The 13,947-nt window shown below is 35.5% G+C and overlaps 2 protein-coding genes across 2 annotated transcripts; one reads left to right on the top strand and one right to left on the bottom strand.

The window, feature by feature from the left end:
• The first annotated feature begins 1,021 nt into the window (after positions 1-1,021).
• LOC108479386 (phospholipase D delta-like) lies at positions 1,022-7,121 on the top strand. The gene is made up of 10 exons (XM_017781946.2): positions 1,022-2,335; positions 2,432-2,548; positions 2,990-3,184; positions 4,019-4,324; positions 4,430-4,498; positions 4,665-4,812; positions 5,024-5,172; positions 5,611-5,760; positions 6,041-6,238; positions 6,604-7,121. The coding sequence occupies exons 1-10, from the start codon at positions 1,415-1,417 to the stop codon at positions 6,898-6,900; spliced, it is 2,550 nt and encodes an 849-aa protein (XP_017637435.1). The 5' UTR covers positions 1,022-1,414; the 3' UTR covers positions 6,901-7,121.
• A 923-nt stretch (positions 7,122-8,044) lies between these two features.
• Positions 8,045-9,811, bottom strand: LOC108478872 (ammonium transporter 2 member 3-like). Its single transcript, XM_017781328.2, has 3 exons — positions 9,200-9,811; positions 8,817-9,102; positions 8,045-8,722 (listed from the first exon to the last, which is right to left on the bottom strand). Exons 1-3 carry the CDS (start codon positions 9,809-9,811, stop codon positions 8,202-8,204), a joined length of 1,419 nt encoding a protein of 472 aa, XP_017636817.1. The 3' UTR covers positions 8,045-8,201.
• Between the last annotated feature and the right edge of the window lie 4,136 nt (positions 9,812-13,947).

Genomic DNA, 13,947 nt, shown 5'->3' with positions numbered 1-13,947 from the left:
CAAAATGATTTCTAGAAAATGATTTATTTTTCTTGAAAAGTTAATATTTTCTAGTGTTTGGATGAATCATGTAAAATATTTTCTATTATTTGGTAGATTTCTTTAAAATATTTCATAATAGTTGTTTTCAATTAAAAAACATACATATCGATTTTTTTAATTTTTCATTGTTTAATTGAATTTATTTTTATCTATAATTTTACATTTATATTGTTTTTGCATATATTAAAAATATTATGTTAAATTCAGATTCATTACAACGTCATTTTTAATTATATGACTACTAAGTGAATATTTTTAATTTAAAATGTGACATCAACAAAATTGACAAAAAAATTAACGATGTCAACAATTGGACTTGATTTTTAAATTTGAAAAGTAAAATGACTAAATTCTTAAAAATAAAAGTACAAAGACTAAATTACAAATCAGAAAGTGTACATAAACTTATGAAATATTTTAACCTTTATACTACAAAACATTTATTATTAATATATTTATAATTTTAATAAATATTTATTATTAAAATATTAATATTGAATATTTTCAATAATATGTGAATAATATTATTTAAAATTATTATTTTAAAATTTATTATTAAAATAAAATTGAAATATTAAATAATTTATTAAAATAATAAATTATAGTAATAAATTATTATATGACTAAATATAAATAATTAAATATTTATGTTTAATAATATTGAAAAATATAATATTTTAAATAATTTTAAAAATAAAAATAAAATTTATTATCAATATAATAATATTAAGCTTGATTTAAGTTAATTTTAGAAAAAATAAAATAATCTATAGATGAACTCTTTTTAAAAAATAACTTACGCTTTTAAATATAAACAAACGGACTCTAATATTCAAAATAAATTACCTTGATAGAAAGCGTTTTATACAATCTCTAAAATCGATTTATTTTTTTCAATAAAAAAACCTAAAAAACCAAATAAAAATAAATGGGATATATCATTAATTTAGCGGAGGAATTAATCGTATAATTTCATTCAAATAAATGGAATGGGAAGATTTGAAGCGTATCTTACAGCTAAATGATTTTATTGAATCATAGAAATTTAAGACGCGACGTCACGTGTTCCTTGAAAACATAAAATAGATATACATATGATCCAAGCATAACAAGGGAAAGCAAGCAGCTTTTGAGCTTAGTTTAGCTGTCTGTAACTGCCGCTGCACGATTGCCTCTTCTGCTACGGTAGCCATTTTCATTATAATATACCTTATTTCCATCTCCTCAAAACCCACGTCTCCCCCTGTTTTTGTTCTACAAACCACAACCAAGTTTCGGCTTTACCTTCAAAGCCAAATCCCCACCGTCGACATAACACACCTGTTCCGGTCCTGGGTTCTTTTGCTTTTCTGCTGTTTTTTCTACTCTGAAAATGGAGGAAGCATCGAAACAGCAGATTTACCTACACGGTGACTTGGATTTAACCATTGTTGAAGCCAGGAGATTGCCCAACATGGATTTTATGGTCAATCATCTCCGCAGTTGCTTAACCTGTGAGCCTTGCAAGTCTCCCGCACAGACTGCTGCTAAAGAAGAGGACTCCAAAATCCGCGGCCACCGTAAGATCATCACCAGCGATCCCTACGTCACCGTTTGCCTCCCCCAAGCCACCGTGGCTCGCACACGCGTATTGAAAAACTCCCAGAACCCCAAGTGGAACGAGCATTTCATTATCCCTTTGGCTCATCCTGTCACTGAGCTCGATATTAATGTCAAAGACAACGACCTCTTCGGCGCTGACGCAATCGGCACTGCCAAAATCCCTGCCTCGAGTATCGCCACGGGGGAGCATATCACCGGATGGTTCCCGCTCATTGGCCCCTCGGGGAAGCCTCCTAAGTCGGACTCGGCGATCTACCTCGATATGAAATTCACGCCCTGCGAGAATAACCCCTTGTATAAGCAGGGAGTCGCCAGCGACCCAGAGCAAGCCGGCGTTAGGCACACGTATTTCCCTTTAAGGAAAGGGAGCCAGGTGACCCTTTACCAAGATGCTCATGTGACGGACGATTTGTTGCCTAAAATAGAATTAGACGACGGTAAAGTCTATAGCCCAGCAAAGTGTTGGGAGGATATCTGTTATGCCATATCCGAGGCTCACCATCTGGTTTACATCGTCGGCTGGTCCGTTTTTCATAAGATTAAGCTTGTTAGAGAGCCTACTCGGCCATTGCCGCGAGGCGGCGACTTAACGCTTGGTGAATTGCTTAAATATAAATCTGAAGAAGGGGTTAGAGTTCTATTGTTGGTCTGGGATGATAAAACTTCACACGATAAATTTGGTATCCGTACGGTAAAGAAGTCCCCTCCCCCTCAAACTCTGAATTTTTTTTATCCAATGACTATTCGAATTATGAGATTGTGATGTGGGTGTTAATGGGTGATGCAGGCTGGAGTGATGCAGACGCACGATGAAGAAACATTAAAGTTTTTTAAGCATTCGTCTGTTACTTGTGTGCTGGCTCCTCGTTATGCTAGCAGTAAGCTTGGGTATTTCAAACAACAGGCAAGGTTTTATTTGTTTGAAATATTAAGTAGCTAGTTAATGTATCTCCAACTATGTGTCTTGAGTGATCATAGATCATGTTTTTGTTTCACCTCCTCAATCTAATTAAGTAAATTGGGTTTCTTTTTGTCTTGTCACCCACCACCAATCTGTACTTGAATTTACTTAATGCTTTGCACCAGGATATTGGATTACCTTGAACAACTTGTTTCCCGCATATTCAGGTTTCTGGATTTTTGACAAAAGCAATGTAGTAGGGTTGCTTGAAGGTTGATGACTTCTGATGGATCTCAACCTGTACATATATTCTGCTTCTGGTTTTGCTTAGTAGATTTAGTTTAGCAAACTATTTTACGAATTTGGCTAATTTTATTTGTGATTCTGATAAATGTTTCAACTAAATATTTTTGCTGAGGTCGCTTCTGCAATTATTTTGTTCAGGTTGTTGGAACCATGTTTACACATCATCAAAAATGTGTTCTTGTTGACACTCAGGCAGCTGGAAATAATCGAAAGATAACTGCATTTGTTGGAGGTATCGATCTCTGTGATGGTCGCTATGATACACCTGAACATCGAATACTTCGTGATCTTGACACTGTCTTCAAGGATGATTTTCATAATCCTACTTTTCCTGTAAGTAATTGCCTAATTTTGTCTTAATTCTTTCCCCTGCTGAGATGTTCTATCTTGTATGTTAATGGAGAACGGATGAGTAAAAATTGAGCCTGGTCATGAATGTTCACTCGTTAACGACTGTAATTTCTTAGCATTGCTTCTAAGTGATCAACATCTCTTAAGTTCCATCGACCTGTATCTTCCATGTCATTCTCACTTACATGGAGCTAGGGTGATATCGGTTCGGTTCAGTTGGGTCTTTTAGATTTTTTGAACCGTTCTTCATAATTCGGTTCAGTTCTCGGGTTTTTCATATTAATTTTTGTTTTAAATTTTTAGACTTATTTTGATAAAATGAGCTTTGTTTTATGGATTTTGAATACTATAATTTTTCAATAACTTTTAAATTATTTTCACTATTTTAAATTTAAAATATTTATTTTTATATCATAAAAAATTAAATTAATTATATATTAAATAAAAAACAGAATTCGGTTCAATTTCGGGTAACCGTGGCTTTTGAACTTGCATTCCATAAATTGTCCAAATACCTCGGTACAAGTCGATTTTCGGTTTGGTCTGTTTTTTTGCTCACTGCTACATGGAGCATGTCTTAGAAAAAGTTGAGGAAGAGGTTCATATTACTGGCTCCATTTAGATTGGGGTTAGGGCTTGTGTGCTTGTGTTGCAGTTTGTAACAAGCTGTTTGCATATAAGACCGACATTTAGTTCAGTTAAATTTCAACTGTATCATCAAACATTCTGGTTTAGGTACCAGTCCTTTAAATTATAATCTTGGCACTTCTTTATATTCTCTTCTTTCTTTCTTTCTACTTCTCTCTATATTTTTAGGTTGGAACCATGGCTCCAAGGCAACCGTGGCATGATTTACACAGCAAAATTGAAGGGCCTGCTGCATATGATGTTCTTATCAACTTTGAGCAGCGGTGGAGGAAATCAACCAAGTGGAAAGAGTTCAGTCTACTTTTTAAAGGAAAATCTCACTGGAGTGATGATGCTATGATTAGGATAGAACGAATCTCGTGGATACAAAGTCCTCCCTTAGCTGTAACAGATGATGGTACTACAATAGTTCCAGATGATGATCCCAAAGTACATGTTCTTAGTAAAGATGATCGTGAAAACTGGAATGTTCAGGTTCTTTAAATTTTTACTGCTGATAACCATGTGTTTGATTTTGTTCCTTTTATCATTTTACAGAAAGGAAATTGCAATGTTGGTTTAATTTCTTGTCTTCCACAGATTTTCCGCTCCATTGACTCTGGATCACTGAAAGGATTTCCAAAATACATCAAAAAAGCTGAAAATCAGGTTTCTCCTTGAAACTGCTTTTATTCTGACTTGTAGATAGGAGGAAAACTGATATGTTTTAGGTTTTCCATATTCTAGATTTTCATCAGTTCCATATTTCTACTTGTAACTAATTTCTGTATTATGCCATATTATAGCTCTTAGTGTTGGATGTATTCTTTTGCAGAATCTTTTCTGTGCAAAAAATCTGGTGATAGATAAAAGCATTCAAGCTGCTTATATACAGGCTATCAGATCTGCCCAGCATTACATATATATTGAAAATCAGTATTTTCTTGGATCTTCATATGCATGGCCATCATATAAAAATGCAGGTCAGCAGTCTTGTCCTTTGTCACTGAAGTTGTCTCCATATATGGAATTATTTGTCTCTAGAAGAATGTTCCTGTATCAAGTATTTAGTGTACAAATTTTTGTCTGAGATATGTCTCTCCTGACCTTTTGGTAGCAATAAAGAAGCTAAAATGTACTATTATTTTATTTCTTTTAGTTCTTCATATGTTTTTGCTTTTATGCTATAAACAGGGGCTGATAATCTGATCCCTATGGAACTGGCACTAAAGGTTGCTAGTAAAATCAGAGCAAGGGAGAGATTCGTGGTATATATCATCATTCCTTTGTGGCCAGAGGGTGATCCCAAAACTGCCACTGTACAGGAAATTTTGTATTGGCAGGTTGGTATCTAGTTCCTGAACTACATTAGCTGTAATCTTCTTATGTCTATTCATACGATAAAAACATGAACCAGCAATGCTATTTGTGCTTGTTCCAATATGTAACTTACTTTGATTTCTTGAAGATTGTTTTTTCTTTTAAGTTGTTTCATTGCTAGTCCATAGGTTGTTCTGAACATAGACTTGATATCCGATGCAAGACCTTCCAATCCCGGAAGGATGCTCATGCTAGTGTACTTTGGGAAAATACAGTTTCTATTGCTTGAGCTTATTTGGAGCTATTTTTATTATGTTAGTTCGTTTTTGGTTGGGGGCTTTCTTTTTTGACATTGTATTTATTGTTATTCAAGCATGAAGGTGGGTTTCTCTGTTTGTTCTGATTAGATAAACGCAGAGTGAAAAGCTATTCTGCTTATATTCACCCATTTTGTGTTCCAGAGTCAAACAATGCAAATGATGTATGATGTTGTTGCACAAGAACTCAAGTCCATGCAAATTAAGGACTCACACCCTCGAGATTACCTCAATTTCTATTGTCTTGGTAAGCGGGAAGAGGTCTCTCAGGAAATGCTCAGTGGTAACAATTCGGTAATTGCTCAACTATATATCCCTTTCGTCACTTTTTAGATTCTTGTTGTAGATTAATGTCTTGAAATTGGATCTGGACTGATCCTACGTAACTCTAGATTTCTACATTTGGATTTTTGTGATTGTTTTATTTATTTATTTTGATGATAAGCTCTAGTTTTTAGATTTGATAACCAGTGGAGAGTTCCTTGATCATAGATGGAATAATAGATGTATCAATAATTAACAATGAAGTGAGGAGTTGCTTATCTTTAGTTTAACGTATTTATGTTTTGCTTAGGTCTCTGACTCCGCAAAATTTGGTCGGTTCATGATTTACGTGCATGCAAAGGGAATGATAGTAGATGACGAGTATGTAATAGTGGGATCGGCTAATATTAACCAAAGATCCATGGCTGGTACAAAAGACACAGAGATAGCTATGGGTGCCTATCAACCACATTATACATGGGCTAAGAAAAAATATCCTCGTGGTCAGGTATGTATTATCTTTTTGCTTATTGTTTCTTCTGATAAAACTGTTGATTTTTGGACCAATTTTTTGGCTGCTGTTCTGAGATGGTAACTGGTAAGAAAAAGCCATTGAATGAACTTAAATGATGTTCACCAGCTATTTGTCTTTCTTTATACTTGATGTCCCAAAATATATCAAAATGTGACATATGGTGAACATTGTGTCAAAACTGTTTTTAGGACCTAAAAACGAAACTATCTGCAGATTTCTGCTCCTTTGTTCATATGGTAGTAGACGAAAAATGCTTTAATCAGTGAGGCTGCATTGCTAGGAAGCTGTTGACCATAATTCGGATGTTTTATTGTGTGATGGCTCTCTGGAATTGGCAGGTACACGGATATAGAATGTCATTATGGGCAGAGCATCTTGGGGAGCTAAATAAGTTGTTCAAGGAGCCAGAAAGTGTGGAATGCGTGAAGATGGTGAATAGTATTGCTGAAGAGAACTGGAAGAAATTCACTGATGCCGAGTATTCACCATTGCAGGGTCACCTTCTGATGTATCCATTGCAAGTAGATATGGATGGAAAAGTAAACCCGCTCCCTGAACATGAGAATTTTCCTGATGTTGGTGGTAAAGTAATTGGAGCTCACTCCATTCAGCTTCCGGATGTTCTTACAACATAATACACTGGTAGAGAGATGGAATGGAGGATTGGACCTTGTAAAATCATATCAGCAATACCATTGTTTCTTGATGTGTGAAGTAGTAGCTAGTTTGTGAGAAAGATTTGGCATATTTGTAAAGAGCAAAAAAAATAATGGTATATTTGGTTTACACTGTCTTTCAATTTTCTTTTTATGTATGCATACAATGTTGGATTTTAATTCTATTTTTTAATTTTAAATTTCTTTTAGTTGATTTTATTTTAATCATCTTATTGTTTTTAGCATTAAAAGGGATACTGTTGGTACCCAAAAGTTGGATTCTGATGCTAATATAAGAGATGCAAGGTCTGTGTATAAATCAAACGTGCAATGAGAATAAGGAATTGCTTTATGGTCGGTAAACCAGGGATAAATTTCTCTTTATTGTTAAAAATTAACGGAATAATTAGACTATAAAATAGTGTACCATGTGAATTTGCTTTTAACAGTGAAAATAAATTATTATTATTATTATTTTTATGATTTCTTAAGGTATCTACTGAATCTAGTTCGGTAATTAATCTTTCGCATTTTTACACTCTTAATGAGTAAATGCTAGCAAAATGCATTTATTAAAAATGGATGAAATTTTGAATAGAAAGATCAATTTACTTTTTAATTTAAGATACAAAAATTAATTTATTCATTTTTGCATAAAAGGAACAAAATACAATTTAACATTTAATACAGAAATTTTTATGATAATTTTACCTTTTCTAATCTTGTCGCTATGCAACTTAGAATCTGCCAATTTGAGAGGTATGTTGAATTTAAAATTAAAACTCAAATTGATTCAATTTGGATTTACTCTATTTAAGATCAATTCCATCTATTATAACAATAAAGTTTAAACTCTAATCATTGAGATGTATCAAAGGATTTTAATCATTAATTTCTTATGTTGTTAACTATAGTATAATATATTAATATTAAGATTATAATATACTACTCATGATTTAGAAAAACAGATTTAATTTAAAAATGTTTGGGTAAATGTGTGCACAGCCATGATCATGATTATTGAACTTAGAAAAAGTTGTGAATAAAAAAAAAATGAAAAAAAAATGACTTGGCACAAAGCAACAAGGGAAGATGGGGAGGATTAATCGATGATATAAATATATCGCAGCAGATAATAGTATTTCAAAATGCTTTGAAATTACAGATAGTTTACCAGTAGATTAATATAAGCATGTAACAATGGTCATGGGATATATAATATATATTCCGAAAATCACAATAATCCAAAAGCACTGCATGCAGCATTAATCTCAAATTTATTAAACAGGGGTTGGCATTAAACGACGGCAAATAAGCGGTATACAGAGACGGCGAGGTTTTGGCATCCGTTCACCATCTCCCCACAGTGCATAAGCTTCCTCTCCATGCACCGCATCATCCCCTACCTCAAGATCCTCTTCATCCATTCTTAAATTAACAATGCGGCTTATAACAAGGCAAATGATGCTAGTAACAACAGCATTCCATGCAGCGATGAATATGGCACCTACAAACTGATAAGCCATTTGTTTGAGGCCCGGGTGGATATGTCCCCCGCTGTGGAGTAAGCCTGGACCATATACGTCATTTCCATACATCAAGTTCAGAAGCTTGGGTTTTGCAAAGAGACCGGAAAGGAGTCCTCCTAAAACACCAGCCACTGCATGTGTATGGAACACCCCTAATGTATCGTCCACACTTTGGAAGAAGGCTGATTTTCTGTGCAAAATCATCATTGTGTACCATGGAATTGATCCCGACATCACACCCATTAAGGCCGCTGCCCATGGATCCACAAGCCCTGCTGCCCCATGCATATATCAGATGTTAAAAGTGAAACAAACCTGGAGAAAGATGACTTAATGTTTGTGATATGTGTTTGAGTGAAGGCTAACCTGCACCAGGAGTGATGCAAACAAGTCCCGTGATCATCCCCTGGACTGCACCGATGACCGAGCTCTTCTTGTACACAACCATGTCTAAAGCAAGCCAGACCAAGAGGCTGGTGGCGGTGCAGATATGTGTGTTTATTACGGCTAAAGATGTGACCAGCCCTGCTGAAAGTGGAGATCCTCCATTGAAGCCAGTCCATCCCAACCACAGAAATCCAGCACCTCCTAAAATCTGAATTATGTTGTTGGGTGGAAAGTGCTGTCTGTCATGCGAATGTCTAGGTCCCACCTGCAATCACCATGTTTGTTTATGATGACGTGACAATTTCTATGTAGCAAAAAAAGGATCCAATATCTAATGGACTGAATTGGTATATGAATATTACCCAATATGCGGCAGTAAAACCAGCCACCCCAGAAGAAAGATGGATGACATATCCACCCGCATAATCAATGATTTTGTGTTGAAGAAATCCATATCCCCATATGGTGAATGCCCCTACGCTATATGAAAAGGTTAACCACAAAGGAACAAATATCATCCAAGCGTAGAAGTTCATCCTCCCAAGCAATGATCCAGCCAGCAAAATCACTGTGATGGCAGCAAAAGCGAACTGGTAAAATACATAATCAGCATTTGGCAGCATAGAATGAACATGCGTTGGTCCCAGAAGAAATACGTTGGACAGTGAATTAACGGGCTTTCCAACCAATGGGCTGTTTTTATAGTATCCGAAAGACATCTGATGTGCCCATAAAACCCAGCAAAGTAGAGCAGCGGCAAAGGCGTAGAGGGCCATGAAAGCTGAGTTGACAGCCCATTTCTTCTTCACCATGCTCCCATACAGCATCACTAGCCCTGGAACGCTTTGCAGGCCAACAAAGGACGTTGCTGTCAGTTCCCATGCATTGTCTCCTTTGCTAAGCCATTCAGGTGATGCTTCATCAGGAACAAGACCTGAAGGGAGAGACCATGACTGATAGCCCTCGAAGCTCATAAAGAGAGATGGGAATTTTCTCTTTTTTGAAATTTTGGACATACTTGGGGGTGTTTTGAGTATAAAGGGCAACCATTTTTGGAGTTTTCTTTGACGTGAAACATTGGAATAATCCCCCATCAATATAATATTATATGAATACACTAACATTCTTCGTTGTCTTGACTAGCTGGCTATGAATATTCATTTGAGAAATAATTAATTGGATTTAGAGGTGAAAAAACGTTCATGTTCGCCGATAGTAATGAAAGGTCGTTGACATAACCAGAAGAAAACATTGTTTGATATGCACCCAAAATGAAAGCATCCGCCACAGCGGACAACACAACGATCCGTTGGACACATCACATTTTACGTTACATATAAGCAATATCACCTAAATCAAGCAGACAGTATCGAAGCTAGAGGAATTTTAGCTTTGGTTGCCATGTAAAGTAAAATGAATATTAAAAAAAGAAAAAAGAAAAAACAAAATGTACAATTCTCTTCTCTGGTACGTGTACTTAGTGTAATTAACCTCAACTCCAACTCCAACTCCAACTCCAAGCAGCAAAGCAAATACAGCCATACTGGATTGAAACAAGGGTTTCCAGTTTCTAAAAAGAGTGTGTCTGGTTGCCTTGCCTTGCCTATTAATGTTGCTGTCTGTCCGTCCCAGATAGAGATTCCGTCATTAATGATGCTGGTAGCTGTTGCACAGAGTATTACGGTCATGGCATGGGCTATATCTCTCAACCTCTGCCTTCTTGCTTCAACCACCGCCCATGTGATCACCTTAAAGGACAAAACTTCCGCTACCTATACTACATCCATATCCACATGTTCATATTTAGCTGGAGTTAATTTGAGAGGTACACAGGTCATTTTAACCCTTAATTTCCATCCTAGATGACAGAACGGTCCTTCTGCAGCGTTATATAGTATGTGTTAGGAACTGATTAGTCAAAGAAAAAGAAAGAGAGAAACATGGATAAGATGGGACAATGGGAGGGAGAATAATGGATTTAAATGCAATGGGCCAACTTTTCTGCTTTGGTAGTAGAGGGTTTTAAATGCTCTTTGCAGACACCCCTCTCACTCTCCTAAATCCCCCCACCCACACATTCGTACACCCCCTCAGCTCTCTCTCTCTCTCTCTCTCTCTCTGTTTTATTTGCTCTCTTTTTTAACCCATCTTTCCTCCCAATATGCTTCACTCTTCTCTGTTTCATTCCTTAATGTTTTATTTAGGGATCCATCCAACGCTCTCTTCCATGCTTTAACATTTCATGGAATAGTAACTGTGATATTGGCCTGGTTCACTCAGACATGAAACAAGGCGCAGTTTTTGATCTCTCAGAAGAGTTGAAGCATCAGTGGTTTTGGTCTGATTGAGCCGTGCCAATATCTTAAGTACTGTTTCAAATCTCCGAGGTTCCACTCTTTTAAAGCGCAAGATGGAGCTACCACAAAGGTTTGCTCTTGTCCATCAACTGATGATATTGTAACATATCCTAGGCTCCTAGCTATTGGTTTTACAACAAGTTTAAGCTATACTTTTTATTTACCTTATGCATTTGAGGGCTTTGATTCTGGCTATAAATTAAGATAAAACAGAAACAGAAACAAATTTCAGAAAGAGAAAAAGAAATACCCGGTGGACGGATGCAGCTGCACCCATCTCTGAAGCTGACATGGGACAGGGGAACATTAGGTTTCTTAAAAAATAGTATCATCAGATTGAGTAATAGTTTGTTGTAAAGTTTATAAGATTAAAATGGGTTGTTAGATGAAGAAGGTCTAGAAAATAGGAAGGAATTGAAAGTCCGAGGGTAATGTTAGTGTTACCCATAATTTCAACCCTTAATATATATTGCATGGCCTTATAGCCTATGCTCTAAGAAAAGAGGGGGTCTACCCTACAGTCTATCTCTATATGTTGAGGGTTTCCATAAGAAGTATTATAACTGCAACTTGTTTTAAATATCTTATACAGCTGCTGATGTGATTAATGGCACAATCAAGCCTTATCTAACAGATGATACCTTTGTCTCTAGGCATGGCCACGTGTGTGGCCGTTACTAATAAGCCCCCTTTGTATTCAACTCAGCCTTGCCCTTTAGGCCTGCCTGCTTTGTCTACATAACACCTTATTTGTTAGTGTCTCAAGAGTTGTAAAATTTTATATTATGATTAAGTCTTAGGGAGATTTGATTAAGTCTTAGAGAGATTTGTTAGCTTTTTAGTAGAAGTAAGAAGCTAGATGTTGTTATCTTGTTAATAGGAGTAAAAAACTAAAATTTGATTGAGTTTATTACTTGGGACATGTATATAAGTGTTGCTTGGTTAATGAATTCAATCATCCTTTCCATTCTTATTTTCTATGCTTCTAGTAGTTCTCTGCTAAATCAATAGTGGTATTGAGAGCTTTTTTCCTTAAGGGACATGTGAGAAAAGTTCTGTGAGAGTTTTGAGAGAAAAATCGAGAGATACACTTGTGAGGTATTGAGGAAAATGGGATCAAGATTAAGTAATCTATCTATCTTAGCCCCTCTTGTGTTTGATGGAGAGAACTATCAAGCATGGTCTATGAGAATGCAAGCATACAAGGAGGTTTGTGATTATTGGGAAGCTGTCGAGGAAGACTGAGGTGACTCCACTTCCCAACAATTCAACTATGAACCAGATCAAAATGCACAAGGAGAGAACCAGTAGGAAGGCTAAGGAAAAAACTTGCCTTTATGCTTTGGTTTCACCAGCCATATTCAATAGAATTATGACTTTTGGATAAGCAAAAGAGATATGAGACTATCTCAAGGCTGAGTATCAAGGAGATGAGAGGATCAAGGGTATGAAGGTGTTGAACTTGATTCAAGAATTTGAGAGGCTACAGATGAAGGAGTTTGAGTTAATCAAAGAATACTTTAACAAGTTGGTGGATATTGCTAACAAGGTAAGGGTTCTTGGGACTGAGCTCTCTAATTCTAGACTGGTGCAGAAAGTATTAGTCTATGTACCTGAGAAGTATAAATCAACTATTGCCTCTTTAGAGAACACCAAAAGGACTTGACTCAATTAAGAGTAGTGGAGTTGATCAGTCTTTACAAGCACAAGAGCAAAGGATGCTAATGAGGCAAAAAAGTCGAATGGGAAGAAGAGTGGTGGTAGTAATGGTTCAGAAACTGCTGCAAAAAGGTAATGGTATTGGAAATTTTAACAAGTATTCTTCATGTAAGTATTGTGGAAAACAGAATCATCCACATTTCAGGTGTTGGAGAAGGCCAGATGTGAAGTGCAGAAGGTGCAACTTGATGGGGCACATTGAGAGGTTCTAAAAGGAACCAAGAAATCAGCAGCAACGTAGAGCACTTGCTGCAGTTAAAGAAGAAGAGGACCAATTTTTTGTTGTCTCTTACTTTTCATCAAGCACTTTATGTGACAATTGGTTAGTTGATAGTGGTTGCACCAATAACATGACTCGTGTTGAGAAGTTGTTTAAAGACCTTGACAAGTCATTGAAGTTGAGAGTAAGGATAAGAAATGGAAAGTACCTAGAAGTAGGAGTGAGCATTCGATTGAATCGAATCGAATGAAAAAATTTCGAGTTAATTGAGTTGACGAATCCTATTTGATCATCTTAACTCGATTTGAAATTTTCTCGAATTGAGTCGAGTGAGATGAAATTCGAATTGAATCGAATTGAATATATTTGTTCAAGTTAGATTAAAAATTGATTTTGGGTCCTTATAATCACTATCACCCACCGTAATCAAATTTGTCCATTGTAATCAAAATTGTTATTAACCTTCATCCCCTCATAATTTATTTATTAATCTTTTATATACGGGTTAGCTTATTTACTTGCCTAGTTGCTTCAATTATCTTCTGATTCTTGTCGCTATGTATTTTGAAATTAAAAATATATTAAATGTAAAAAAATATGATTTTTAATAAAAGCTATCTTAAAGATAAAATATAAAATTGATACCAACATAAAATTTTAACACGAATATTTTATAGCATCATCAATAAATCAATTTTAATAAAAAATATAAAGATTCAATATGATTAAACAATTCAATAATATAAATAGTAAAAATGTGAAATTTAATTTAATAATATAAATAGTAGATATGAATAAAATTATTACTATTTAG

The sequence above is a fragment of the Gossypium arboreum genome, chromosome 12 (assembly GCF_025698485.1).
Source record: "Gossypium arboreum isolate Shixiya-1 chromosome 12, ASM2569848v2, whole genome shotgun sequence".
NCBI lineage: Eukaryota > Viridiplantae > Streptophyta > Magnoliopsida > Malvales > Malvaceae > Gossypium > Gossypium arboreum.
Note: the sequence above shows the minus strand (reverse complement) of the source record. Positions and strands in the feature narration are given on the sequence as shown.

What these genes read in the sequence shown, in the direction of transcription:
- LOC108479386 (XM_017781946.2), top strand. Translation starts at nt 1,415, where the DNA reads ATGGAGGAAGCATCGAAACAGCAGATTTACCTACACGGTGACTTGGAT. An exon ending in TCAAAAAAGCTGAAAATCAG is followed by an intron (nt 4,499 to 4,664) that starts GTTTCTCCTTGA and finishes ATTCTTTTGCAG; the next exon opens with AATCTTTTCTGTGCAAAAAA. An exon ending in GCCATCATATAAAAATGCAG is followed by an intron (nt 4,813 to 5,023) that starts GTCAGCAGTCTT and finishes TGCTATAAACAG; the next exon opens with GGGCTGATAATCTGATCCCT.
- LOC108478872 (XM_017781328.2), bottom strand. Translation starts at nt 9,811, where the DNA reads ATGAGCTTCGAGGGCTATCAGTCATGGTCTCTCCCTTCAGGTCTTGTT. An exon ending in GTTTTACTGCCGCATATTGG is followed by an intron (nt 9,103 to 9,199) that starts GTAATATTCATA and finishes TGGTGATTGCAG; the next exon opens with GTGGGACCTAGACATTCGCA. An exon ending in TTGCATCACTCCTGGTGCAG is followed by an intron (nt 8,723 to 8,816) that starts GTTAGCCTTCAC and finishes ATGGGGCAGCAG; the next exon opens with GGCTTGTGGATCCATGGGCA.